The sequence below is a fragment of the Vicugna pacos genome, chromosome 17 (genome assembly GCF_048564905.1).
Source record: "Vicugna pacos chromosome 17, VicPac4, whole genome shotgun sequence".
Taxonomy (NCBI): Eukaryota; Metazoa; Chordata; class Mammalia; order Artiodactyla; family Camelidae; genus Vicugna; species Vicugna pacos.
The window spans coordinates 36,798,962-36,824,562 of record NC_133003.1 but is presented as its reverse complement, the minus strand read 5'-3'; the positions used below and the strand labels follow the sequence as shown (position 1 = coordinate 36,824,562).

General features: G+C 40.6%; 2 protein-coding genes across 16 annotated transcripts in view; one reads left to right on the top strand and one right to left on the bottom strand.

Moving 5' to 3' along the window:
* The window catches only part of TAFA4 (TAFA chemokine like family member 4), a 147,444-nt gene extending 138,592 nt beyond the window's left edge, over nt 1-8,852 (top strand). The window contains exons 5-6 of one of the 2 annotated variants that reach the window (XM_072941670.1): nt 837-961; nt 7,479-7,620. In XM_072941670.1, coding sequence (XP_072797771.1) covers nt 837-961; nt 7,479-7,490 — 137 coding nt within the window. In that variant the 3' untranslated portion in view covers nt 7,491-7,620. Of the gene's footprint in view, nt 1-836; nt 962-7,478 lie in introns of both variants that reach the window. The other variant, XM_072941669.1, reaches the window with a different exon arrangement.
* TAFA1 (TAFA chemokine like family member 1) overlaps nt 1,146-25,601 on the bottom strand; it is an 821,149-nt gene continuing 796,693 nt past the window's right edge. For 13 of the 14 annotated variants that reach the window (XM_072941650.1, XM_072941666.1, XM_072941661.1 and 10 more), the window contains one exon: nt 1,146-2,271. In XM_072941650.1, the coding sequence (XP_072797751.1) occupies nt 2,239-2,271 (33 nt within the window). In that variant the 3' untranslated portion in view covers nt 1,146-2,238. Of the gene's footprint in view, nt 2,272-13,331; nt 13,420-25,601 lie in introns of those variants that run through there. The other variant, XM_072941662.1, reaches the window with a different exon arrangement.

The window sequence follows — 25,601 nt, the reverse complement described above, 5'->3', positions numbered from 1 at the left end:
TTGGATTCTGTCCTGTACCAGCCTGCTGGGTGGGCTCTCCTGTGAAAATCCATCACAGTCCTTTTTGTCCTTTGAATTTAGGGGAATAACCAGTCTCGTTGGTGGTTTTTCTTTACTTCTCTTCATCTGCCTACAAACCCAGAGGGCTGGGGTGCTACTTTGTGTTTCATGGGGTGAAAATGCCCATCATTTTCTTGGCAGACTGCCACGGGGACGGTGAGATAAAGGGAAAGGGAAATTGCAGTGGAGCTAATGAGTCTAGGAAGTTGGCACGGGAGGGGGTGCCAGGGTCCCCCATCCTCACTTTGCGTCTAGGCGTTGACTCAGGTGGCTACCCACCGCTTGCCGGAAAGGCATGGAGCGATAAGCACCTCATGTGATGGAAACGTTTACTGTGTTTAGTCTTTGCTGTTGACAACACGGCATCAGCGTCCACCGTCGGCACCTGCAGCCAGCGACGAGGAGTACGATGATGGCTAGCGCGTTCCGACCACACAGCAGACTGGCCCAAAGTCAGACGAGACTGCCACGTGGATTGGCTTTCTCCTCTTGCCCTTCTTTAGCAAAGCTCTATTTCTATCCCCCTTGTACAGATGAAGAAACTGAGGCTGAGCTCACAGTCGCTAGTCCAGGGTCATTCACAGACTTCAGCAGTTAGCCAACCGCAACAGAAATAACTTTGTAAAAATAGAAGGCTGGTTGGATTATTTAAATTTACTTACAGTAAAATCTTACGAGCATCTTTGAAGCCGGCATACTGATCTGTGGTGAGCTTTAGGTTGTCCGTATGTGGGGGAAGAAAGTGTCACAAATGTTATCTGGCCTTTGTTTTCCAGCTTCCATCGTGATTCAGAAATGGTGGTGTCACATGAATCCTTGTTTGGAAGGAGAGGATTGTAAAGTCCTGCCAGATTACTCAGGGTGGTCCTGTAGCAGTGGCAATAAAGTCAAAACTACAAAGGCAAGTACAGACGCAACACAACTGTCATTTACAACCTCAGCACGTGGCTCCCTGTGGGGGCCTCCCCCTTCATCTCATGGCACCATCAAGACGGCAGCGTCATTTTAGGTTGACCAACCTGCTTGGGCGGGGCCCCCCATGAGTTTGGCCTTTTGAGCAGCCCATTTCACAACATCACCCTTACTTACTGTCAGATTTTATAGGGCAGTGATTTCGTGGGGGAACTCGTTATTTTAGGCAGGGCCACTGAATTCATTTCAGCTCCTTTACAGGCCGATTTAAAGGGAAGGTTTCCGAGTTGACAGTCCCATGTATTAAAACAGCATGTACAGAGTCCACCTCCAGATGAGTTACTGAAACAGAAATACCTTGTGCCTGGGAGGAGATTTAATGGTTGAATTCTCTAATTCAAGCCTTGTAAGTCAACAGCTTCCTCCCCGAATCATGCTCTCTCCAGTGCTGTCTCTGAAGGAGGACTCCACTGTCTGCCCAGTTCTTGAGTCAGAAATACAGCTTCTCCCTCATCTCCCCCTGTCCAGTCTACTACGTTTGTCTTTGGGGCTGTTACTCCCCACTGCCTCCACGATCCTGCGTCACCATGGCTACAGCCCCCATGCATCTGCCCCTGCGTCTCACTGGATGATTGAGGTTGCTCCCTCTCGTCTGCTCTTGATCCCTCCAGTCTGTCCTCTGTACAGTGGCCACAGGCATCTCTGTGAGCCGCAGATCTTACAGGCTAGTCTACCCCCACGTCTTTCAGTGGCCTCTCGGTATTCCTGACTCAGCTCGCCCCTGTCTGGCCCTCGGTAAGTAACCTGGAGAGCTACCTTCCTTTATTGTTTCTGCTCTAATCCCCCGGCCTTCTGCCAGTCGTTCTTACGCAGTCACGTTGTATCTTCACTGATGGGATTCACAGCCCCTGGATCTCTGAGCATGTGCTGTGGTAACATTTTACATGGCCTGCTATACTTACTTGCTTCATCGTGACAGCTATCTCTCTAGGAGGAGAGCTGTGAAGTCAGGGCCCCTCGCTGTTTCGCTGACCCTCATCCTCCCAGAGCCAGCAGAATGTCTCCGTAACTCTTTCTTGAATGAAAATAAAACGGGTCATTCTGGGGTTATAATGAGCTCGACATATTGGATTGGAATGACTGTTTCGTTCTGGATGCTGTCAGCTTTAGCCCCTGAGGAGGTATAATATCTCTTGAATAGTTCCTTGTCTTGCTTACATTTTCACCTTTATGAGTCTTTTGAATTACCCGAGTTCTCAATCATCTTCAACCACTGAGGTCAAGAGCAGGTGAGTCCCCCTGTGTGTGTAGAGAGAGATTTATTCTATAAAATTTGTTTATTGTAATATTTACATATAGTGTCATTAATAAAAGAGTAAATCTAGACCATTATCAAATCAAAGCATATAAAATAAATTTTTATAGTAAGTTTTTAAATAAATATGAATTTCATCTACAGGTAGCTAAAAATAGCTAGATACAACATTTATCATATCCCAGATTATCAATAGGATAAAGTTAACTGATTATTACAATCCAGGTAAAATACTCTCAAAATAAAGAGCATTTTAACAATTCCTTGTCAACTAATTTACCCTTGTTAATGATAACTAGGTTAAAGGACCAGGCATAGGCTTTTGTATCCAGGACAGCAGAAGTTCCTGGAGTCATTGGTTGGTGGAGGATGGAGGTTAAACCCTCCCATCATTTTTTTTTTTAAACACTCCTCTTCTAAAGCACTCCCCGGCAACTTCCAATCTATGGAAACCTACGTGTGCTTTTTAAGAAAACCCTGCCTTAAGATAATCCCACTCTCCTTTCCCAGTGGGCCGCCTGCCGCCCCCCTTCCCTAACGTCTTCCTAAATTACAATCTTGGACTTGCCAGTGAGCTACAGTCTTCTATCCATCTGCGATAGAAAATTTTCCTTTCAGTCATTTTTCTCGCGGACTAAGAAATCACATTTGGGAAGATTATACTTGTATTGATTCTCACCTATAAATATGAAATAAGAGCACGAGCCCCAGCCAGCTGTGCCTGTGCCGTCTCCTGCGCCGGCGGCCCGCTCTGTATTTACATGCCGTTAGCGGCGGCGTTTGCAGGGAGGCAAGCCTTCAGGGGTGTTCTGGCTGCGCGTGATGGGGATGTAAGTTTGCTCTCGCTAAATCCTCAACGGTAGTGACATTTCAGTTAGCATTTCGAAAAGTTGTAGAAGCATGATACTGTTCCCCTAGCCATCATGAGACTTGGCTGTCTTTTTTTTTTTTCCGTTAGCGATAAGGCACTGGAGAATAATCTCGATGTCATTAAACTTTGTTTCCTTTATTAATCCAAGTCAGTGCGACTCGAACTGCATAAAATACTTTACATCTTTATGGATCTTACGCACATAGAGTAAATTCACCTGTGGCGCTGTGACTGGCATCAGTGAAAAGCGTGGTGCCCACGGAAACTCTTTTTTTAAAAAAAAAAAAAAACTGACACTGGACCTCACCCCACAGGGGAGACAGCTGTCCTGTAAAGGCAGAGCAACTGCCTCCCTAGAGGAGGGTATTAACTGTGTCACAAAGTAGTTGCTGTCGTGCTTAACTGTCCATGCACAGCAGCGACAGCACACAGAAAGGCCGAAAAATAAGACTGTCTGCAGGAAGCCACCTATGTCAGAATTTTACTTTCCGTTTCAATGCAAATGTGGAAAAGTTAGCAGTCCACTTGAGATCTTAACAGCCTTAGATGAAGTGGGGACGGCAGAGGGGACAGCACCCAGGAAGGCTGGCATTGAGTGTGTCCTGCTTGTAGAGTGTTCAGTACCCCCGGAGAGGCTGCAGCTGCTACGCTGTGGGAGAATGTAAGTAACTTTCTGTCATCTTGCCTCGGTTTTCCTTGATTTAATTCCGAGTTTCACTGCATTCTCTGTGCTAAATCATTTTTCTGTATTTGAGTTGCCAGTTGTAACTGGGCAGTGTCTTCTTTGCACCAAAGGCAATGATTTGCCAGCTTTTTGTTGTCTGCAAATAGAAGCAAATCACACTGAATTTCGGTAAGTTCTAGGTTTTTAGATTTTTAAATGTTGTTATTTTAACAACAGCCACTAAGGGTGAAGAGGTAGCTGTTTAGAGCAGTAGTTCTCAGCGAGGGGCACTTTTGCCCTCATGGGGACATTTGGCAATGTCTGAAGGCATTTTTCATTGTTTCACATTGGGGAAGGTGGTTGCTATGGGCACCGTGTGGTTAGAGGCCAGCGATTCGGCTGAACATCCTATAACGCACAGGACCGTCCCCAAGACCAGAGTCCCAGAGGCCCGCACGTCAGTAGTGCTGAGGTTGGAAAAGTCTGCTTTATAGAATAGTGGATTTTTTCCAGTAACCTACCTGATTCTATTACTTCATCTTTTTCTTCAAAGTTTCTATTAACTGTCTAAATGTTTCCAGTATGTCGTATTGAAAAACTAGAGGGAGGGGCCAGCAAGCAAACAGTGGGCCTTCTCTTCACTTCCCTCGAGGTCCACGGTGACCAAGTCCTTCTGGTGTCTTCCTCACGCGACCCTCTAACTGACACCTTCCTTTCTCTCTGTCTCTTGGGCTGCCGTCCCGGGTCATCCTCATCCTCCCTACCACAAAGGTAAAACAGTTCAGTGGTATCAGTGGCTACAGGAAACTCATTATGAGAACTTGTTAAAAACACAGTTTGGAGCCTCCTTCTAGGCTAGTCTGGGAAGGAGCTTAGAAAACCATGCTTGAAAGAAGTTGCTCTTAGGGTGATTGTGATGAGCACAGAGTGTGCGGGAACCACTGGCTTTCCGAACTCCCCACCTGCTCTCTCTTCTTGCCTTTAACTGGCCTACCCTTGGCTTTCTGTGCTGCCAGGGCCCACCCCCTGCCCAGGTTTCTCCCTGGTTAGGGACCATGGATGGATCCCCGTTGGTTACTGACAGAATATATGGACTAGAAGCATCCGGGGATGGTCCTCCACTGCCACTCCCCGAATAGGCTGCGTATTTCCTTACCCCACTGCTGCCTCTTCATCTCCTCCCACTGCTGAAATTGTACATGTCCGTCAAGGTCGAGCTGAGATGACTCTAATCCTGAGGTCTTACCTTCCCTGCTCCCTGTGGCCAGGCCCTGAGCTCTCGAGGGTACCCTTTTATGTGAGAGTAGAGCGAATGCTGACACGATAGCAACCTTTTACCCAGCAAAGTAACAATGAACCTTTCGTGTACAATCAGCAGAACAAAAATTTTCCAAGAAAATAAAGCTGTGAGTCTCTTACTATCCAAAGCTCAGTGCAGACAGGCTTCCAAACGTGCTGGGCGTGGAGCATGAGCTTCTTCCTCCAGGGAGAAGCTTTGAAGGATGACATCCTCGGTATGGACTGACCCCCGGCCAGCTGTACACATGGTGGAGTTTTAGAGAGATGCACAGAAGATCCAGGAAGAGCTGACATGACAGCAGCCAGCACTTCCTGAGCACTGAGCACATGACCGGCACCTGGCCACGTGCCTCCCCTAACTCATTCCTTCGTCACTACGACTGCGGGGGGCAGGCGTTGTAGTCTTCTGTTTAGCAGAGGAAGAACCTTAGAGAGAGACAGCCCTCCCATCTGAGAAAGTCTGGCTGCTCAAGCCGAAGGCCCTGGGGTCATCCTCAATTCTTCCTTCTGTTCCGTCCTTTATTTTATGTGTCACAAACCCTGCTTGCTTCATCTTTCAGCACTTCAGCCAGAGTGACCCCTTTAAGTTGGAAGTCCGGCCCTGCATCCCTTGTCTCATCTTTGCTCTTTTCCTGCCTGAGGCACAAAGCCCTTGCACTTCCCTCTCCCTGCAAAGTTCTTTTGCCAGGCAGGCAGGGCTCCCGTCTTTGCGTGAAACGTCTGCACAGATGTCTCCTTCCTTGACCACCCTCTAGAAAATGGTAGCCCTCTGCTCTGCCTGCCCCAGGACTTTTCTCCATTGTGTCGCTGTACTTTTGTCCATAGCACATCACCTTCTGACAGACTATTTATTTACCTGTTTGTCCAGCCCTCGTCTGCGAGCCAAATCAGCCCTTAGGTCATAGGCTGTTTGAAAAAAAAAAAAAGACAAAGAATGAGTTCTGCATTTTTATATGGTTGAGGAAAAATAAGCAAAAGGCATATATTTTGTAACATAGGAAAATTATATGAAATCCTCATGTCAGTGTCTATAAATAAAGTCCTATTGGGACAAAGCCACACCCATTAGTTGATGTACTGTCTGCGGCCGCCTGCGTGGTGTAAAGGCAGAGGTGAGGAGCTGTGATAGTAACTCTGTGGCCAGCAACCTGGAAAAGCTTTATTGTTTATTGTTTTCCAGGAAAGGAATGCCAGCTACTATTCTAGCTCCGTTCCATGAAGACAGGCGTTTTATTTTGTTCGCTATATAGTATCCCCAGCACAGACAAAAGAGCAGTTACGTTGTAGAATGCAGAAATAAAGGCTGTAAGAAAGTCAGAGGTTTGAATAAATACCTGATTACTTCTAAAGTCCAGGAAGGATGAGTATGCGAGCAAATAATGTAATTTACTGTAAAAGTATTCTCATAATGTAGACATGGTAGTCTTACGCTTTAGCTGACTTTTCCCTAGCTGGTATATGGACGATCTAACCTGTAAAATTTCTTACATGATGATGAATTCAAACTCGAGAAACTGCAAGTCTGTTTTCTTAGAGCAGAAGTAACCTGGGTGCCTAAACATGGAAGAAGCAATAAACTTCTTAATGGGTGTATTTTTCCAGTAACTATGGTAGCTTTGTAAAATAACCTGTTTTTGAACCTGAAAGTTAACCACCTTAAAAAAGGAGCAAAGGTGAACACAAGACAGAAAAAAATGTACTTTTTATTAGTAACTTTTCCACCTTCTAACTTAAAAGACAAATGCATAAAGCAATAATTATAAATCTACATTCTTGGGCACACAATTTACAAAGATATGATCTGTGACAATAACAGCATGGTGGTAGAGAAATGAAGGTGTATACAGCAAAGTTTTTTTAATTGAAATTAAACTGATATTAATTCCAAACTAAATGAAACAGATCAGCTTTACAATCTAATAAAAGTTCTATATATCTCTAAAAAAAAAAAAAGAGCAAAGGCAACATTCTGATCCTAATGTAAATCATCATTCATTTGAAAACCTTTTGGTGGCATTAACAGAGCATGCTTAGCATGCAGGAATTAACCTGCTGGGCAAGGAACGTAGCTAAGCTGATGGGACTTGCATAACCCCGCAAGATACAGAGCTAAGATGCGGTGTACCATGTTGTGGAAGCCTTTGGGTGGGCATGTTTTTCTTTGCAACGTAAAAGCAAGAAATGCAAAGAAGAATTTGATTCGAACGGCTGGTTTGGTGAAGCTGGTTACGGATAAAGGTGCAAACTGCTAAACTCTGTGCATGTGACACAGACAGGGCTTTATGGGTCCAGTAACAGGAAGGAAGATCTTTGGTGGGGATGCTGTGCTGAATGCTCACTTATAAAATTTGTTTTAGGTAACACGGTAGCAAAGAGACATGGTCCATTCCTGGAGGAGCGACAGGATTCAGAGCGCTTGAGTTTGGACTGCTGGCCCGGCCTCTGTGTTGGAAATTCTCTTGGATTTCAGCAACGTCACATTTGCATATCTGTGCTGTGAAGAGCGGCATTCACTTAGGTGTCCCAGCCCTCTCTGCTTCATGATTTTATGACATTGAATTGCAACTCCGGGCTGCCACATCCTGACATCCTGTCTGGATTCCTGAGGAGCAGACCTCCGAGAAACCCTGGAGGAACAAACTGGAGACTTCAAAATGCATCACTGCCGAAGGACTATTTGGTCTTCAGTTTCTTTCCACCTTTACAAGACAGCATCCTTGTTCTCTTCCTCCTTTGAACTTTTCGTTCGTCCCTTGCACTCAAGTTGGTTGAAAGGGGTCCAAACTGGCAAAAGCATCTTTGCAGATGTAGCTTCCTTAATGAACTCTGCTGAACCGGTGATGGAAATTTATTTTATAAACGTTGAAGAATAGATGGACTTATTGGGGTGATTGTGTGTGCTTTTGTATTATTGCTTCTGATGATTTAAAAATCTTTGCATTGTGAGTTCCACTGGCAGGTTATTAGCACAAGTGAAATGGGAGCATTCTAATGCGTGCGCACCGTCTTACTGGGTGCTACGCAAGCCTGTGGACGGCAATGTTTTGTAACCAAAGCTCTGTCATGACTTACCCACGACAGAAGTAAAAGCTGTTGGGATTTTTATGGCTTAAGTGTAGTCAGGTAAGTCATTAAAAAATATACGAGAGTCTGTTTTAGATCAAGGGTGATTTCTTAGATTCAGTTTATGTCAAGTATATTAAAATATTTTGTTAACTGTGAGGCAGAAGTCCTTAAATGCAGAATTTTTAGACTGTAACTGATTTATTCTTAGCTCCTTCGCTACTTATTAGTCATGTGCGTTAAATGTAAGTCAGTCAAATCTGAGTCACTTTTTTTTCCTTGGGTTAATGGTTTTGCAGCCCAGGCGTCTCCACATATTCTGAAATGCTGTCATGCAGAAACTTATTACAGATGACAAGTAACTGACCCAGATTTTAAATGTATAATGTTATTAAAACACATACTACAATAATGATATAAATTTTATCTATTAAAAAAATGCCAGAAACACACTCTCTGCACTGTTAAATATCCCTGTTCTGTCACAATTATGGGGGAAAAGTAATATTGTTTGTAGCGGTAATAATTACATGTTTGATTTTATTCCTCCAGAAGGACTGGAAAGAGGTGAGAGAAGTATGTTTGCTAAATTTTCTTGGAATTTGACTAGATGCTTGCCATAATTGTTACTCTTGTCATTAAGTAAAAAATTCCTTCTACTGATGGTGTATGGCGTATTAATTTTTGTGATTATTTTATGCCTTAAGACTGCTTTAAGAAAGATCTTAGGCTTGGAAAAAAATTTTTTAATTAAAAAAACAACTTTTACATAAAGTGTAACATTGGGAATGTTTCCATTTGGCAAATTTGGCATTGTTATGGAGAGTACTACTCTGTTCCTGCTGCCAGACCGAAGGAGCAGCAAGGACAAGTTAAAATGTAGGGAGTTTTTTTTTTTTTTTTTTAAAGAAAATAAAATGTAGAGAGAGAGGAAGGAGACAGGAAAGGCAAAACTGGCTGAAGGAAAATAACTGCCAATATAGAAAAGTAACTATGTATCTATGTTTGTTTATTTATATTTTTATTGAAGAATAGTCAGTCAGTTTACAATGTTGTGGCAAGTTCTGGTGTACAGAACTCAAACTAGAGAAACTGTAAGTCTGTTTCTTAGCTCGTAAGTGACCTGGGCATCTACAAACGGAAGAAAGAAACTTCTGTTTGTCTCTTCCTACCCCCCTTCTCCTGCTGGTAACCATAAGTTTGTTTTCTATGTGAGTCTGTTTCTGTTTTGTAAATAAAGTTTCTTTTTTTTTTTTTAGATTCCACATATAAATGATGTCATATGTCATTTTTCTTTCTCTTGCTGGCTTACATCGCTTAGAATGACATGCTCCAGGTCCATCCATGTTGCTGCAAATGGCATTATGTTATTTTATGATTCTTTTATGGCGAAGTAGTATTTCATTGTATAAGCATACCACAACGTACTTATCCAGTCATCTGTTGATCGTAAGGTTAGGTTGGTTCCATGTTTTGGGTATTGTAAATAGTGCTGTTAGGAACACTGGGGGTGCATGTATCTTTTTGAATTAAGGTTCCCTCTGCATATATGCCCAGGAGTGGGATTGCTGGATCACAGGGTAAGTCAGTCTCCTTTCAGTTTTTTGAGGAATCTGCATACTGTTTTCCACAGTGGCTGCACCAAACTACATCCCCACCATCAATGTAGGAGGGTTCTCTTTTCTCCACACCCTCTCCAGCATTTGTCATTTGTGAACTTTTGAATGATGGGCATTTTGAGTGGTGTGAGGGGATACCTTCATTCATTGTAGTTTTGATTTTTGTTTCTGAGATAATTAGCAATATTGAGCATTTTTTCATGTGCATATTGGCCATGTATTGTTTGGAGAATTCCTTGTTTAGTTCTTTGCCCATTTTTGGATTGGGTTTATTTCTTATTAAGAAAATTAATTAGTTTTAGAATGAAGGCAGAATAGATTTCCAAATGAACACACACAGTTTGCCATCTGGAGACTGATGTAAGGATATACTTTAGTCAGAAGGAAAATGATCTGAGAGAGTCTGAAGCAGAAAGAGGTGACTGACTGGTTTTAAAATGCTAAAGTGTATGTAGGCCGATCTACACGACTACTGAGCTCCACCGTAACACTGTGAGAACCAGTGAACAAATTCAGGAACGTTCCAGGGTACAAAATCAATATACGAAAGTCAGTTGTGTTTCTGTACACTAATAACAAAATACCAGAAGGAGAAATATGGATAACAGTCCCGTTTACAATGTCCTCGAACAGAAAAAATTACCCAGGAATAAGTTAAACCAAGATGGTGAAAGAGCTGTTCACTGAAAAGTGTAGGACGATGAAAGAGACTGAAGAAAACACAAATGAATGGAGATATTCTGTGCTCATGGATGGAAAGAATTAATGTTGCTACAATGTCCATACTACCCAAAGCCATCTGCAGATTCACTGCAACCCGTATGAAAACGTCAGTGGTATTTTTCACAGAAATAGACGAATCCTAAAGTTTCTATGGAACTGCAAACGACTCCAGATAGTCAAAGCAATCCTGAGAAAGAACCACAAAGCTGGCGGCGTCATCCTTCCCGGTTTCAAGCTACATTATAAAATGGTAGTAATCAAACCTGTTTGAAAGAGGTTTCAAAGTAAGGATTGAAACACATATTGCTAAACCCGTACTCACAGTAGCATTACTCACAGTAAGACGTCAGTCACCGAAGTGTCCGTGGATGGATGAGTCCATCAACAAAATGTGGCACATACACAATAAAATAGGAGTCAGCCTTTAAAACTAACATCATTCTGACACAGGCTACAATGGAGATGAACCGTAGGGCTATAGAGGGCTATGCAGAACTATAAAAAAGTATATGCACATTTATAATATAATATATGTACATTTAATCTCTTCTCAAAGCTGTATACAAATAGACTTCGCTTTGAGGAGCCATCCCAGACATCCCCCCTGCAGAATATGACATGTTGAGGAGGAGAGGACAGGAGAGGGAGAGAGGGGCTCAGATTGAAGGCCTCATTCCTACTGAGGGAGGACATCTTCAGATACCACCAGTATGTTTAAAAATAGTGGAAAGTAAATATATATGTTAAAAGCAACCATGTCAAAACCATGTCACAAAAGCAGAGAGCACATCAAACCAGCCCTCCCCAGATGCAGTTCATCCAAGACGGCGAAGCCCATCACCCTGCAGGGATGGACACTGCATCAGGACGCGCTGCGGGAGGGCCACATGGTACGCCGCTCTGCCTTGGGGGTTGTGATCTGGACGTGGTGTATTGAATTTTAGCGTTTTGCATTTCAATTTTCCACATCAAACCAGTAAAAACTTGTTAAAACTAGTAAATGAATTTAGGGAAGGTGCATAATTTAAAAGCAGCACACAAAAATCATTTCAGTTTCTGTACACTAATAAACGTTCAGAAATAAAAATTATGAAAACGATCTCACTGAACAGGTTCACAAAAGAAAACGCAATACTTAGGAATAACTAGCCAAGGACATGAAAGGCTTGCACGTGGAAAATAATTACGAAAGAGTGATAAAGAAATTGGTGACAGAGATAGAAATATTTTGTGCTCATGTATTGGAAGAATATTACTGAAACATTTTCCAGCCGAAACAGTATACGCAGTGATGGCGATCTCTATGAAATTCGACTGGCACTTTGAAGCGTAACACAAAGCGAACAGTTCTCACCATTCATATGGATCCACACAGAACCCAGAATAGCTTAAGAGACGTTGAGAAAGGAGGACACAGAAGGAGGCATCTTGCTCCCTGACTTGAAACTACCTCAGAAAGGTCCAGTAACCAGAACCGTGTGCTTCTGGCACAAAAACAAGCACAGAGACCACAGGAACAGAACCGGGTAGCCTGATAGACGTCAGTGTGTGCTTTTAGTTAATTCACGACCAAGAGGCCAAGAACAAAGAATGGGCAAAGGACAGTCCTTACAGTAAATGGTGTCAATGCAACTGGACACCACGCCCCGAAGGATGGCAGTGCACACCGTCCAGCTCACACACAAAGTGAAGTGAATGCACACTTGTCCTCCTGGAGCCCTCCCCCTGCTGGGTCCCCTAAAAAGCGGCTGTAACGACACACAGGAGGCTTCTCCCTACGTTCCCTCAGCTCGTATTCCCCCGGTGGTTCCTCCCGGTGGCATCTGCAGACGTGTGGACCGCAGCTCTGTGTACAAGGCCTGATGAGAGTTGACTTGCGCTTCGAGCGGATCTCAAGCAGCTAAAGATACAAAAAAACAGGCCCAGCAGACCAGATGTTCTGGGAGTCAAATCCTGTATTTTGTTTGCATGTTTAGTGCTCTGGCAGAACTCTGCTCCTACTTGAAGAGGACATGTAGTAAAACCATGATACAAGACACTGTTGAAGTGTTAACTCATTATCCACTTGTCCCATTTTCCAGGTTTGCTCCACCAAAATTTTTAATGGTGCCAAAGAAGAAGGAAACTTCCGTGATAATGGAACCACTGCCTGAGAACCTGGAAATCAGCATAGTGTGAGAGAGAAGATAAAGGTTCGTTTGGGGAAACTAAGGTAAGCAGAGAGAGGCAGTAGGTCAGGGGTAGAGAATAGGCCTAGCAAGCAGAAGGTTGTAGGTTCGAGTCTGGAGAGAGGGGAGAGGAGAGAGGACCTGTGAATACTGAGGACTGACTGTACCACCCATCAGGTTTCTGGTAGTGACATGACATTACAGTTACGGAACTCTCTCCTCGCCAAGCAATTAAACTGTTATAGAGCCATTAAAATGGTACTGATTTATATTAAACGATCTAGTACAATCCCATTTTATTAAAATATGGGCATAGATCATACAGAAAATGTTAAGGGGGAAGACAATGGGTGGTTTGGACGTCTTTCTTTACAGCATCTGGCTTTCAGTTCACTAATACATTTCATGTCTAACTGATCTCCCCTCAGTTGTTCCACTGGTTTACCTAGTCACACTAACTTACACTGAGTTATGATTCCATGGCAGGGAGGGCAATCCAGAGAGCAAGAAATGACATTCAATTTGACTGTCAAAACCCTCCGAGGTGATCGCTCTTTCAGCTTGATCTCTCAAATGTAAGTCTCGCCCACTCAGACATGTCACATATCAGAACATTTGGAGAGATTTGTACAGCCATCAGAATTCATTACCTTTCCATCGGATCCCTCATATTCTAGATTTTGGTACAAGCCTGCAACATCTTTGGCTCCAGTGTACAGAAATCACTAGGGAGAGAAGGGGAAATGACATTTATTGAACACCCAGTATGTAGCTCGCCAGTATTTCCCAGATGAGAAGATACGCGTCTTAGAAAGAATGAAAAGCCATCCTGAAGACGCAGTGTCAGAGATGAGACTCACCCCTCCTCTTGTGTTCCTACCTACTCTTCTTAGAGGCTTGTAATTTGAGAGTAAATATCAGCAGATAGTAATGTCAGGACCCTTTGCCTTGAAGCTTGGGCAAAGACCACCATAGAAGACACTGTGACAATAAAGCCACATCAGGGTGGTAACAATAGAAGTAAGGCAAAAGGAGAGAGATTTGGAGCCTAATTCTATAATTAATTTTGTAATTACATAAGACTATCCAGAACTGGGAATTTGAGCTCTTAGAGCATAAATAAATTCAAATGAGAATTACTTAACTAAAAATTTGCTAAGACACTAATTGATTTTAGTTAAAAGACATTATGTGAAGTACAGTCAGCAAGACTGCTGAAGTGCAGAAATGCGTGTCTTAGAGTTTAATAGCACATCATCCCAATTGCCGAGACCCTGGCTCAGCAGAAAATGGGAGCCAACAGGATGCAATTAGTTAGAAAGAGGTTCTTTTATACTTTATGGCTAAAAGGAGGAGCAGGCAGGTCCTGGGGAAATATCTCTTCTGCTTTCGCAGCTCTGCAAGTGATGACCAACTGCCTTCTGATCTGAACACCAAAACCAAGATTTTCTTGGTCTGTCAAACATTACCTTGGGTTAAAGAAAGATATCCTTTCAAGCTGAACCATTGCTCTAAGCGTGGGTCCAAAGAAGCAATGAAAAATCAAGGCCTAGGAGAAGAGGGGTCTCTTCACTCACTCTCCAATGAAGCCATATTTACTTTTCAATAAATAGCCTCTTTCTACCTTCTCACAATCTAACAAAGGAAAATCCCCCTTACTTTTTTATCTGAAAAGTTCCCCTCAAAAAACAGTAGGTATTCTGTTATCATGAGCTGTATCAAGTCAGTTCTAATGACTGAGTTTGAAATGAAATGCAGATATAGAGAAGCACAAATTATAAAGCCAAGCTCTCTTTGATGCTGTCCCCAGGGAGTACGCCCAGTGGATGTTGATTTAATGAACCGAAGTAAAGCCTTTGTAGGTACAAGTGCCTAATGATATAATTAGACATTTGATCCTATATAATGTTAGAGCTCTGTTTTAGTATTTCAATAAATGTGTAGAAGCAATACGAACTCTTTGGTTCAAAGTCTAACAACTGGAAGGGTCAAGAAACAAAAATAGCTTTTGTTTCGTTCTGATCTTTGGAATATCTGTGATGCGGTACAGATCAGTTGCTAGAGATGCTTATCTGGGTGACATGTATTCAACAGGTACACTGACTTAATCATTCAGAACAACTCTGGGCTCATCTAGTGGAGACGAAGATAATATGCTACTCGGCTTCGATTTCCCTGCAGTTGTCATTTTCCAACTGTATCTGAAACTTGTCTAGACAGCCCCAACATACTGAAGGAGACATGGAGTCAATCTGCCCATTATAATCTGAGAGCTGTTGAAGGGGAGGCATATCATTCTCAGGAAACTTGACTCTTTAAATAATAGTGACAGGACTTGGGCCAAGATGGCGGAGTAGAAGGATGCTTGTAGCTCGCCCTCTCCCACGATTACACCAAGAGAGACATCCATGGACCCACCCATTTGCTCAGAACACCTGCTGAACTTTGACAGAACATCATCATCTTCAAAAGACAAAACTCCTCACAAATTCTGGCAGGAGAGGGAAAAAAAAAGAAGAAGAAAAAGGAAATTCATGTGGGACCTGATCCGAGGGGAGGGAGGAGCAGAGGAGGAATAGCTTTCTTATGCTGGGATACTCCTTCTGCAACAGAGAGGTCAGTGGGGATGCAGGGGAACCGCCGAGGCTCAGAGGAGTGTATAGCAGCCCCTTGGCCACCCGGTACAAAGGGTCCCTGTGACCCCCAACCCTAGATGTGAGCTGGCAGGGGTGGGCTGGGACTAGCCGCCGGAGCCAGGCAGAGGGCTGGGGTCAGCTGCACAGAGGCAGCCTCAGGGGGCTGGAGAGTGCTGTGGGCTGAGGCTGGGAGTGAATACAGAACAGAATAGCCTGGGCCCCCATTAAAAAAAAAAGGCAGCACTGCTGGTGTGCAATGAGGGGAGGGGTACAATGCAGCGGGACCGCAGCCACTGTCTCCACAGGCCTGTGGCACCATCGCTGGTGAAAAGAGGGTCAGGGCTCGGCCACAGCCACCATATCCCCTGACGCACGGCTCCCAGGTAGGGCTGGGGTTGAAACCTGAATCTGTACCCAGGGGCTCTGCAACTTCGTAGGCGGGGCTGAGATTTATTTATACCACCAGACAGAGGGGACCATGGGTGCCTCTATGGCCCCATTCCTCTGAGACAACAAGCAAGGATCAGAGATCTGGCACACAGCAGAGGCGGGGACTCTGCAGTGTTCTCAGTAGGCCTGCCTACTGGACCTGGACCTGGTGCTGTGGACGGAGCTGACCCACGGATACAACTGCACAACGGCGACAGGTCTGCGGGCTTGGCCAGCCTAGGCCTCTAAGACAAACAAGCAGAATTTGCATGGGGGGGAGTGCAGAAGCAGTGCTCGGCATAGCCCGATAGTGCGTCACAATCCAGACGTCAGCGTACCTGCACTGCCAGCTCTGAGGGCAGAGAACCCAGGGGACACCAGAGCAGCACACTGACATTCCCGCGGGTACAGCAGGGATCAGGGCAGCATCAAGAAAGAGTACCTGAAGCACTCCAATGCTGCCCACCATGCACCGCAGCTCAGAAATAGCACTGGAAGCCTCTGTTCCAACAAAAGGGGAATAGACCCGGCCCCTGTCAGGGCTGTGACAACCACAGAACAAAAAGGAGGCCCTGCTCAACAACCAGGGCAGGCTATGGTCACCACAACACTGGCCACACCCCCAATCAAAGGGATCACAACCAACACACATGCAAGAAAGACGTGGCAACCATCCATACTAAAAAGAGACCTCACAACAAAATATCAAATCAACTGGAAAACTAAGTTGAAAAGGGCAATAAATACACATCTATCAATAATTACCATAAAGTCAATGGACTAAATGCTCCATCAAAACACAAAGAGTGGCAGACTGGACAATAAAACAAGAACCTACAATATGCTGCATGCAAGAGACTCACTTTAGGGAGAAGGACACACATGGATTGAAAGTAAGAGGATGGAAAAAATATTTCATGAAAATGGAAATGACAAGAAAGCAGGAGGAGCAATACTGATTTCAGACAAAACAGACTTTAAAACGAAGGCCATAAAGAAAGATAAAGAAGGACACTATATAATGATTAAAGGAGTGATACAAGATGAAGTGGTTACATTTATTAACATATATGCACTCAATATAGGATCACCTAAATACATAAAGCAAATAGTAACAGATCTAAAAGGGGAAATTGATAGGAACACAATCATTGTAGGAGACTTTAACACCCCATTAACATCACTGGACAGATCTTCCACACAGAAAATTAGTAAGGCAATGGAGATACTAAATGACACAACAGAACAGCTGGACTTGGTTGATCTTTTTACATCCCCCCCAAAGAAGAATATACATTCTTTTCAAGTGCACATGGAACATTCTCTAGGATAGATCATGTACTCGGACACAAAAGAAGTCCCCACAAATTTAAGATGATAGAAATTATTTCAAGCATCTTTTATGACCACAATGTCATGAAACTAGAAATCAACCACAGGAAAACAAAGGAGACAAAAATGACAGCATGGAGATTAAACAACATGCTACTAAAAAACCAATGTGTCAATGATAAAATCAAAGAAGAAATTAAAAAATACTTTGAGACAAATGACAATGAAAACACAACCACACAAAATCTATGGGATGCAGCAAAAGCAATCCTAAGAGGGAAGTTCATAGCGACACATGCCTTCCTCAAGATCAAGAACAATCCCTAACCAACAATCTAAAAGAATTAGAAAAAGAAGAACAGACAAACCCAAAAGTCAGCAAAAGAAAGGCAATAATAAAGATCAGGAAGGAAATAAATAAAATAGAGGTAAAAAATAATAGAAAAAAATCAATCAAACCAAGAGCTGGTTTTTTCAAAGAGTACACAAAATTGACAAACATCTGGCCAGGCTCACCAAGAAGAAAAGAGAGAGAATGCAAATAAAATAAGAAATGAAAATGGAAAAATTGCATCTAATACCACAGAAATACAAAAAAAAACATAAGAAAACACCATGAACAACTATATGCAAACAAAGTGGACAACCTGGAAAAAATGGACAAGTTTCTGGAAGTATACAGACCACCAAGACTGAATCAAGAAGAAATAGACCACTTGAACAGTCTGATCACTAGAAATGGAAAAGAATCAGCAACAAAACACCTCCCTATATACAAAAGTCCAGGACAAACTAGCTTCACAAGGAAATTCTACCAAACACACAATGAAGAACTCATAGCAGTCCTTCTCAAACTCTTCCAAAAGATTGAAAAGGAGGGAATACCCCCAAACTCATTCTATGAAGCCACCATCACCCTGCTATCAAAACCAAAGATACTACCAAAAAAGAAAATTATAGGCCAATATGACTGAAGAATATAGATGCAAAACTCTTCAACAAAACATTACCAAACAGAATCCAACAGCACATAAAAAAGATCATACACCATGATCAAGTTGGATTCATCCTGGCATCACAAGGATGCTTCAACATATGCAAATCAATCAATGTGATACACCACATCAACAAAAGAAAGGATAAAAATCATATAACCATTTCAATAGATGCAGAAAAACCATTTGATAAAATTCTTTATGATAAAAACTCTTACCAAACTGGGTATAGAGGGGACATATCTCAACATAATAAAAGCTATTTATGACAAACCTACAGCCAGCGTAACACTCAACAGTGAAAAACTCAAGACCATCCCACTAAACTCTGGAAAAAGACAAAGATGCCCACTTTCACCAGTCCTATTCAACATAGTTCTGGAAGTCCTAGCCACAGCAATCAGGCAAGGGCAAGAACAGGGATCCAAATTGAAAGAGAAGAGGTAAAACTGTAACTATATGTGGATGGCATGACAATGGATATAGAGAACCCTAAAAGCTCCACACAAAAACTACTAGATCTGATAAAAGAATTCAGCAAGGTAGCAGGATACAAGGTTAACATACAAAAATCAGTTGAATTTCTTTACACTAACAATGAATTTAAAGGAAAATAAAGAATCATATACCAAAAAAAAAAAAAACCACCAAAAAAACTTAGGAATAAATCTGACCAAGGAGATGAAAGATTTATACAAGGAGAACTACAAAACATTGATTAAGGAAATTAAAGATGACTTAAGGAAATGGAAAGATATCTCATGCTGTTGGATTGGAAGAATCAATATGGTTAAAATGGCCATACTGCCCAAGGCAATTTACAGATTTAATGCGATCCCTATCAAATTACCCAGGGTATTCTTCAGAGTACTAGAACAAATAATCCTACAATTTATATGGAATCACAAAAGACCCAGAATTGCCAAAGCAATATTGAAGAAAATGAATGAAGCTCAAGGAATAACCCTCCCAGACTTCAGACAATACTGCAGAGCTGCAGTAATAAAAACAGCATGGTACTGGAATAAAAGCAGACAATATGGATCAATGGAACAGAATAGAGTGCCCAGAAATAAACCCAAAGAACTAAGCTCCATTAATCCTCGACAAATGAGGCAAGAATTTACAATGGAGAAAAGACAGTTTCTTCAGCAAATGGCCTTGGGAAAACTGAGTAGTAGCATGTAAATCAATGAAGTTAGAACACTCCCTCACTCCACACACAAAAATAAACTCAAAATGGCTTAAAGACTTAAATGTAAGATGAGATACAATAAATCTTCTAGAAGAAAACGTCGGTAAAACATTGTCTGACATAAATCTCAGCAATGTTCTCCAAGAGCACTCTACCCAGGCAATAGGGAAAACAAAGCAAAAATAAACAAATGGGACCTAATTAAACGTACAAGCTTTTGCACAGCAGAGGAAACCATCAGCAAAACAAAAAGACAACGTACAGAACGGGGGAAAATATTTCCAAACGATGTGACTGAAAACCGCTTAATTTCCAGAATGTATAAATAGCTCATACAACTCAATAACAACAACAAAAAGCTAAACGACTCAATCCAAAAACGGGCAGAAGACCCAACAAGGAATTCCCCAGTGAAGACATACTAGTGCCCAATAGGCACATGAAAAACTGCTCAATATTGCTCGTTATCAGACAAATGCAAATAAAACTATATGATTTCTGTTACCTTTTTATATAAATTTTAGAGTAGTCTTGCCCAACTCTACAAAATATGATTGTGCTAAACCTGTATATCAATTTTAGGAGAATTGGTTTTTACGAATTGGAGTCTTCCATTCCATGAACATGGAATATCTTTTCATTTATTTGGAGTCCCTTTTATTTCTTTGGCAGCCCTGTGGAGTTTCTAGCATACAAGTCCTGTACAGCTTTTGACAGATTTACAAAATATTTCATGTTTTTGGAGTACTTATAAGGGGTATGATATTTTAAATTTCATTTCCCGTGTGTTCACTGGTGGTATACAGAAATATAATTGATTTTTGCATGTTGAGCCTGTATCCTCTCACCTCACTGAACTGATTACTTCTAGACAAATTTTGTTTGTTTTTTGGTTTTGGGGGATATTGGGGGGGTAGATTATTTGAGACTGTCTATGTAGAACCTTACGCCATCTGCAAAAAGGGGTGGTTTTGTTTTTTCCTGTTTGATACGTGTGCCTGTTCTTATCCTGCTGCATAAAACTTTCAGAGCCAGGGTGAATAAAACTGATGAGAGCAGTCATTCTTGTTTTGTTCCCGATTTTAGGGGGCAAGCATTTAGTCCTTTAACGTAAAGTATAATATTAGCTGTAGGTTTTTTTGTAGATGCTCTGTATCAATTTGAGGATGATCATCGCTATTCTTATTTTTCTGAAAGATTTTTTTTTATCACAAATACATTTTGAATGTTGTCAAAGTCTTTTTCCTGCATTGATTGATATGATCTTGCTATGTTCCTTCTTTAATCTGTTATAGGGTGAGTTATATCAATTGACAATTGCATTTTTTGACAATTTTGCATCCCCAGAATAAATGCCAATTGGCCATTGGTATTTATTTCTTTCCATATGTTATTGAATGCTATTTGCAAATATTTTTTAAGGATTATTGTGTTTATGTTCATGAGGAGGGTTGGTGTGTATTTCCTGCCTTGTTTTTTGTGTTACTTTTGTCTGGTTTAGCATTAGAATAATACTAGTTTCATAAAATGAATTGGGAATTCCTTCCTTCTGTTTTGTGTTCTGTCCTAGGTTTGAGTTGGTACTAATCCTTCTTTAAAAATTTGGTCGACTTCTCTAGTGAAATGCTACGGGCCTGGAGATGCACTTGTCCACACCCACTGGTGTTTCCAGGTGGCTGGTTTCTCCAGCACCCAGCCTGAGATGTGTATGAAGCAGAAAGAAAATTCAGGGAACTCAACTACCACGTTCTCTGGCTCTTGGGCTCCCTAGAAAGCCTGCCTTCTTCCTACTTTTCAGACTTCTGCTGTATTTTTTTCCAGAGTTTTTATTTGCACTTATTGGGAGAAATAAGAAAAAGTACATACATTCCATCTTCCCTGAAGTGGAAGTCTCCCACAGGACTTTAACCTGACGGGTATACAGGCAATAATAAAAGGGACAGAGAAAAATGACAAATTCTAGAGAACTGTTCTGTCTTAGACATAAATGGAGAGTGAGGCTTGAGGTCCAGTGATTAACAACCTACCTTCACCTGCTTTTTCTTTGTTTTTTTTTCCTATTGAGATATAATTCATGTATCATAAAATTCCCCCTCTTACTGTATATCATTCAGTGCATTCATAGTATATTCAAAGAGTTCTATAACCATCACTAAGTATCTAATCCGAAAACTTTGTTACTGCAGAATGAAAACCTGAATCCATGAAAAATCATTCCACATTCATCTCTTCCCATTTCCCCTCACTAATTTACTTCCTGTCTCTGGAGATTTGCCTATTCTGGACATTTCATATACACAGAATTGTACATATGTGTCAGCATTCTTTCACTTAGCATAATTTTTGAGGTTCATCCATGTTAGATGTTTCTATGTTGATATTTCATTTTTAATGACTGATTAATCTTTCATTGTGTGGATATTTTTTATTCAGATTTTGTTTATTCACTCACCTGATGGATAATTGGATTGTTTCTACCTGTTATTTATTATCAATAAGGCTGCTGTGAACATCTGTATTCAAGTGTTTGTTTGGTCATACATTTTCAGTTCTCTGGGTATATACCTAGGAGTGGAAATGCTGGGTCACCTGGTACCTCTATTTTTAACCTTTTGAGGAACAAGCAAAGTGTTTTCTCAGGTGGCGGTGTTGTTTCACATCCCCAGCCGCCATGTATGAGGGTTTCTCTATATTCTCACTCTTTTTCTTTTTTTATTTATAGCCATATTAGTAAGTGGGGAGGGGTATCACCTACTAGTTTCACTTGCCTTCCACTAAGGACTAATGGTGTATCTTTTCATGTGCTTGTTGGCCATTTGTAAATTTTCTTTGGTGACACATCTATTCAAATATTTTGCCCATCTTTAAATTTGATCATCATTTTATTGTTGAGATGTGTTCTCTACACAGTCTTGCTATTAGACTCTTATTAGGTATATGATTTTTAAGCATTTTTTTCCACTTTGTGGGCTGTCTTTCCACACTTCTTTTTGATGTAAGCTATTATTTAATCCGCTGATCATATTAAGATTTTCTCCAATTATCCCCTAAATGAAATGTTTAGGTCCAGACTCCAATCCTGAATCAGGTGTTACATTTTGTTGTCATTTCTCTCCACAATTTTAAATGCCCTCTGATCTGCAAAATTTTTAATTGTGATGTTCAATTTTTTAAATTAATTCATTTTGGGGGGAATTAGGTTTATCTATTTATTTTTACAGAAGTACTGGGGATTGAACCCAGGACCTCATGCATGCTAAGCATGTGCTCTGCCTCTTGTGCTACTCTCTCCCCCTGTGCTTTGCAATTTAATTTTTGCTGCTTGTGCTTTAGATATCTTACCTAAGGAACCATTACCTAATCAAAAAATCACTAAAATTTATACCTTTTACCTACTTTATAGTTTGGACTCTTGCATTTTAGTCTCTGTTCTATTCTGAGCCTTTTTTTTTTTAAACATGATATAAGATGGGCATACTAGTTTCTTACAGCTTCTGTAACAAGTTACATGTCACAACTTTACATGCATCCCAATGTTCATAGCAGCACTATATACAACAGCCAAGACATGGAAGCAACCTAAATGTCCAGTGACAGATGAGTGGATCAAGAAGTTGTGGTATATTTATACAATGGAATACTGCTCTGTCACAGAAAACAATAAAACAACGCCATTTGCAGCAACATGGATGGACCTGGAGATCATCATTCTAAGTGAAGTAAGCCAGAAACAGAAAGAAAAATACCTTATGATATCACTCATATATGGAATCTAAAAAAAAAAAAAAAGAAAAAACAAGGACACTATGAACGCATCTACAAAACAGTAACAGACGTGTAGACATAGTAAACAATCTTACAGTTACCAGGGAAAGGGGATGGGATTTACATTTGAGAGTTTGAGATTTACAAATATTACCCACTATATACAGAAACAGATTTTAAAACTTTCTTCTGTATAGCACAGGGAACTATGTTCAATATCTTGTAATAACCTTTAATGAAAAATTATGAAAATGAAAAAAAACAACAACCCAAAACAAGTTATCTAAACTTGTTGGCTTACAACAACAGAAATTTATTCTCTCCTAATTCTTGAGGCCAGATGCCTGAAATCAGTTTTACTGGGCCAGAATCATTCTGTCAACAGGGTTGTGCTCCTTCTGGAAGCTCAAGGACAGAACCATTTTTTGGCTTGTAACTGCATCACTCCAATCTTTACCTTTATGGTCTCATGCCCTCTACTCTTCTGAACATGTCAAGTCTCCATCTCCCATCTTTTTATAAGGGTATCTGTGATTGCATTTGGGGCCCACCCTGATAACCCATAATAATCCCCACATCTTAAAATTCTTAATTTAACCACACCTGCAAAGAACTCTTTTCCAAATAGAGTAACATTTACAGGTTCCAGGGTACAGGACTTCAGTACCTTTGGGGATCATTATGATTCAGCCTACCACAGTGGGGGTACAACTTCATTGTTTCTGCATGTGGATATCCAGTTGTCTCAGCACTTTTTTGGAAAAACCTGTTATTTCTGTCAATGTTTTGTCACATTTGTTGACAATCAGTTGATGATAAATACGTATTTTTTTCCTGATCCCTCAATTCTATTTTATTGATCTATATGGCTATCCTTATGCCAAGAACACATTTGTCTTGATTAGTATCTAGATTTGTAGTAAGTTTTGAAATGTGCAACTGTGGATCTTCCAGTTTTGTTCTTTTATTTCAAGATTTTTTTATTATTCTAGTTTTCTTTCATTTCCTTATGAATTTTTGAATCAGCTGGGATTTGACATATACACTGAATGCAATCACTATCAGTTAAGGTTACATCATCATCTAAAGTTAAACAACATGAAGTCTTTTCATTCATGAACATGGGATAGTTTTCCACTTATTTAGGTCTTTAAAAATTTCTTTCAATTATTCTTTTTGTAGTTTTCAGTGTAAATCTTACACTTCTTTTGCTAAACTTATTCCTAACCATTTATTCATCTTGATACCATTGTAAGTAGAATTGTTAATTTCATTTAAAAAATTGTTCATGGCTAATAATATATAGAAATACAATTGTTTTTGAAAGAATAATCTTGTATCCTGCAAATTTGCTGAAATTTATTAGCTATAATACTTTTTTGTGTGTAGATTCCTTAGGATTTTCATTATTCAAGATCATGTTACCTGCAAACAGAGACAGTTTTACTTCTTTCTTTCCAATATAAATGCCTTTTATTTTCTTGCCAAGTTGCTCCAGCTAATACTTCCAGGAGAATATTAAACTGAAGTTGCAAGAGTAGACTAGACATCATATCTTGTTCCTGATCTTAGCAGAAAATTTTTCAGAGTTTGACCACTGAGTATGACATTAGCTGTAGCTTTTTCATACGTGCTCTTAAATCAGGTTGAGAAAGTTTCCTTCTGTTTTACAGTTTGTTGAGTTTTTTGAAATTGTAAAATAATATTGGAGTTTTTCAAATACTTTTACTATGTTGATTGAGATGGTTATGTATTTTTGTTGTTCATTCTATTGGTATGGTAAATCACATTGATTCTCATATGTTAAACCAGCACTGCATTTCTGGATAAATCCTACCTGGTCATGGTAGTCAATCCTTTTTATATATTGCTGAATTTGGTTTGCTAACATTGTGTAGAAAAATTTTTTTACATGTATATTCGTAACAGATTTTGGCCTGTAGTTTTAATTTCCTGTAATATCTTTGTCTAGTTTTGGTATCGGGGTAATTCTGACTCATAGAATGAGTTGGGAAGTATTCTCAACTTTTTTTATCTTTAGGAAGAGTTTGAAAAGTTTTAGTGTTTTTACATATTTGATAGAATTCACCAGCAGAGCAATTTTCTCTTTGGCTTTTTATTGCACAAAGTTTTAAAATGCTAATTCAATCTCCTTACTTGTTATTAAGTCTTTTCAGGTCAGTTTACTATTTCTTCTTGAGTTAGTTCCAGTAGTGTGTTACTCTGCAAGAATTTTTTTCATTTCATGTAGCTTATCATATATATTGGCATATAATTATTCATAGTATTGTATTATAATTCTTTTTACTCCTATAAAGTTCATAGTATCAGCCCCTCTTTTATTTATGATTTTAATAATCCAACTCTTTTTTTCTTGGCCACACTAGCTGAAGATCTGTCCTTTGTTGACCTTTTCAAAGAATCAATTCTTGGCTTTGTTGACTTCCTCTATATTTTCTTCTAATATCTATTTCATTTATTTTGGCTCTTTGTTATTTCCTTCCTTCTGGTTGTGTTGGGCAAAGTTTGCTCTTCTTTTTCTAGTATCTTAAGGT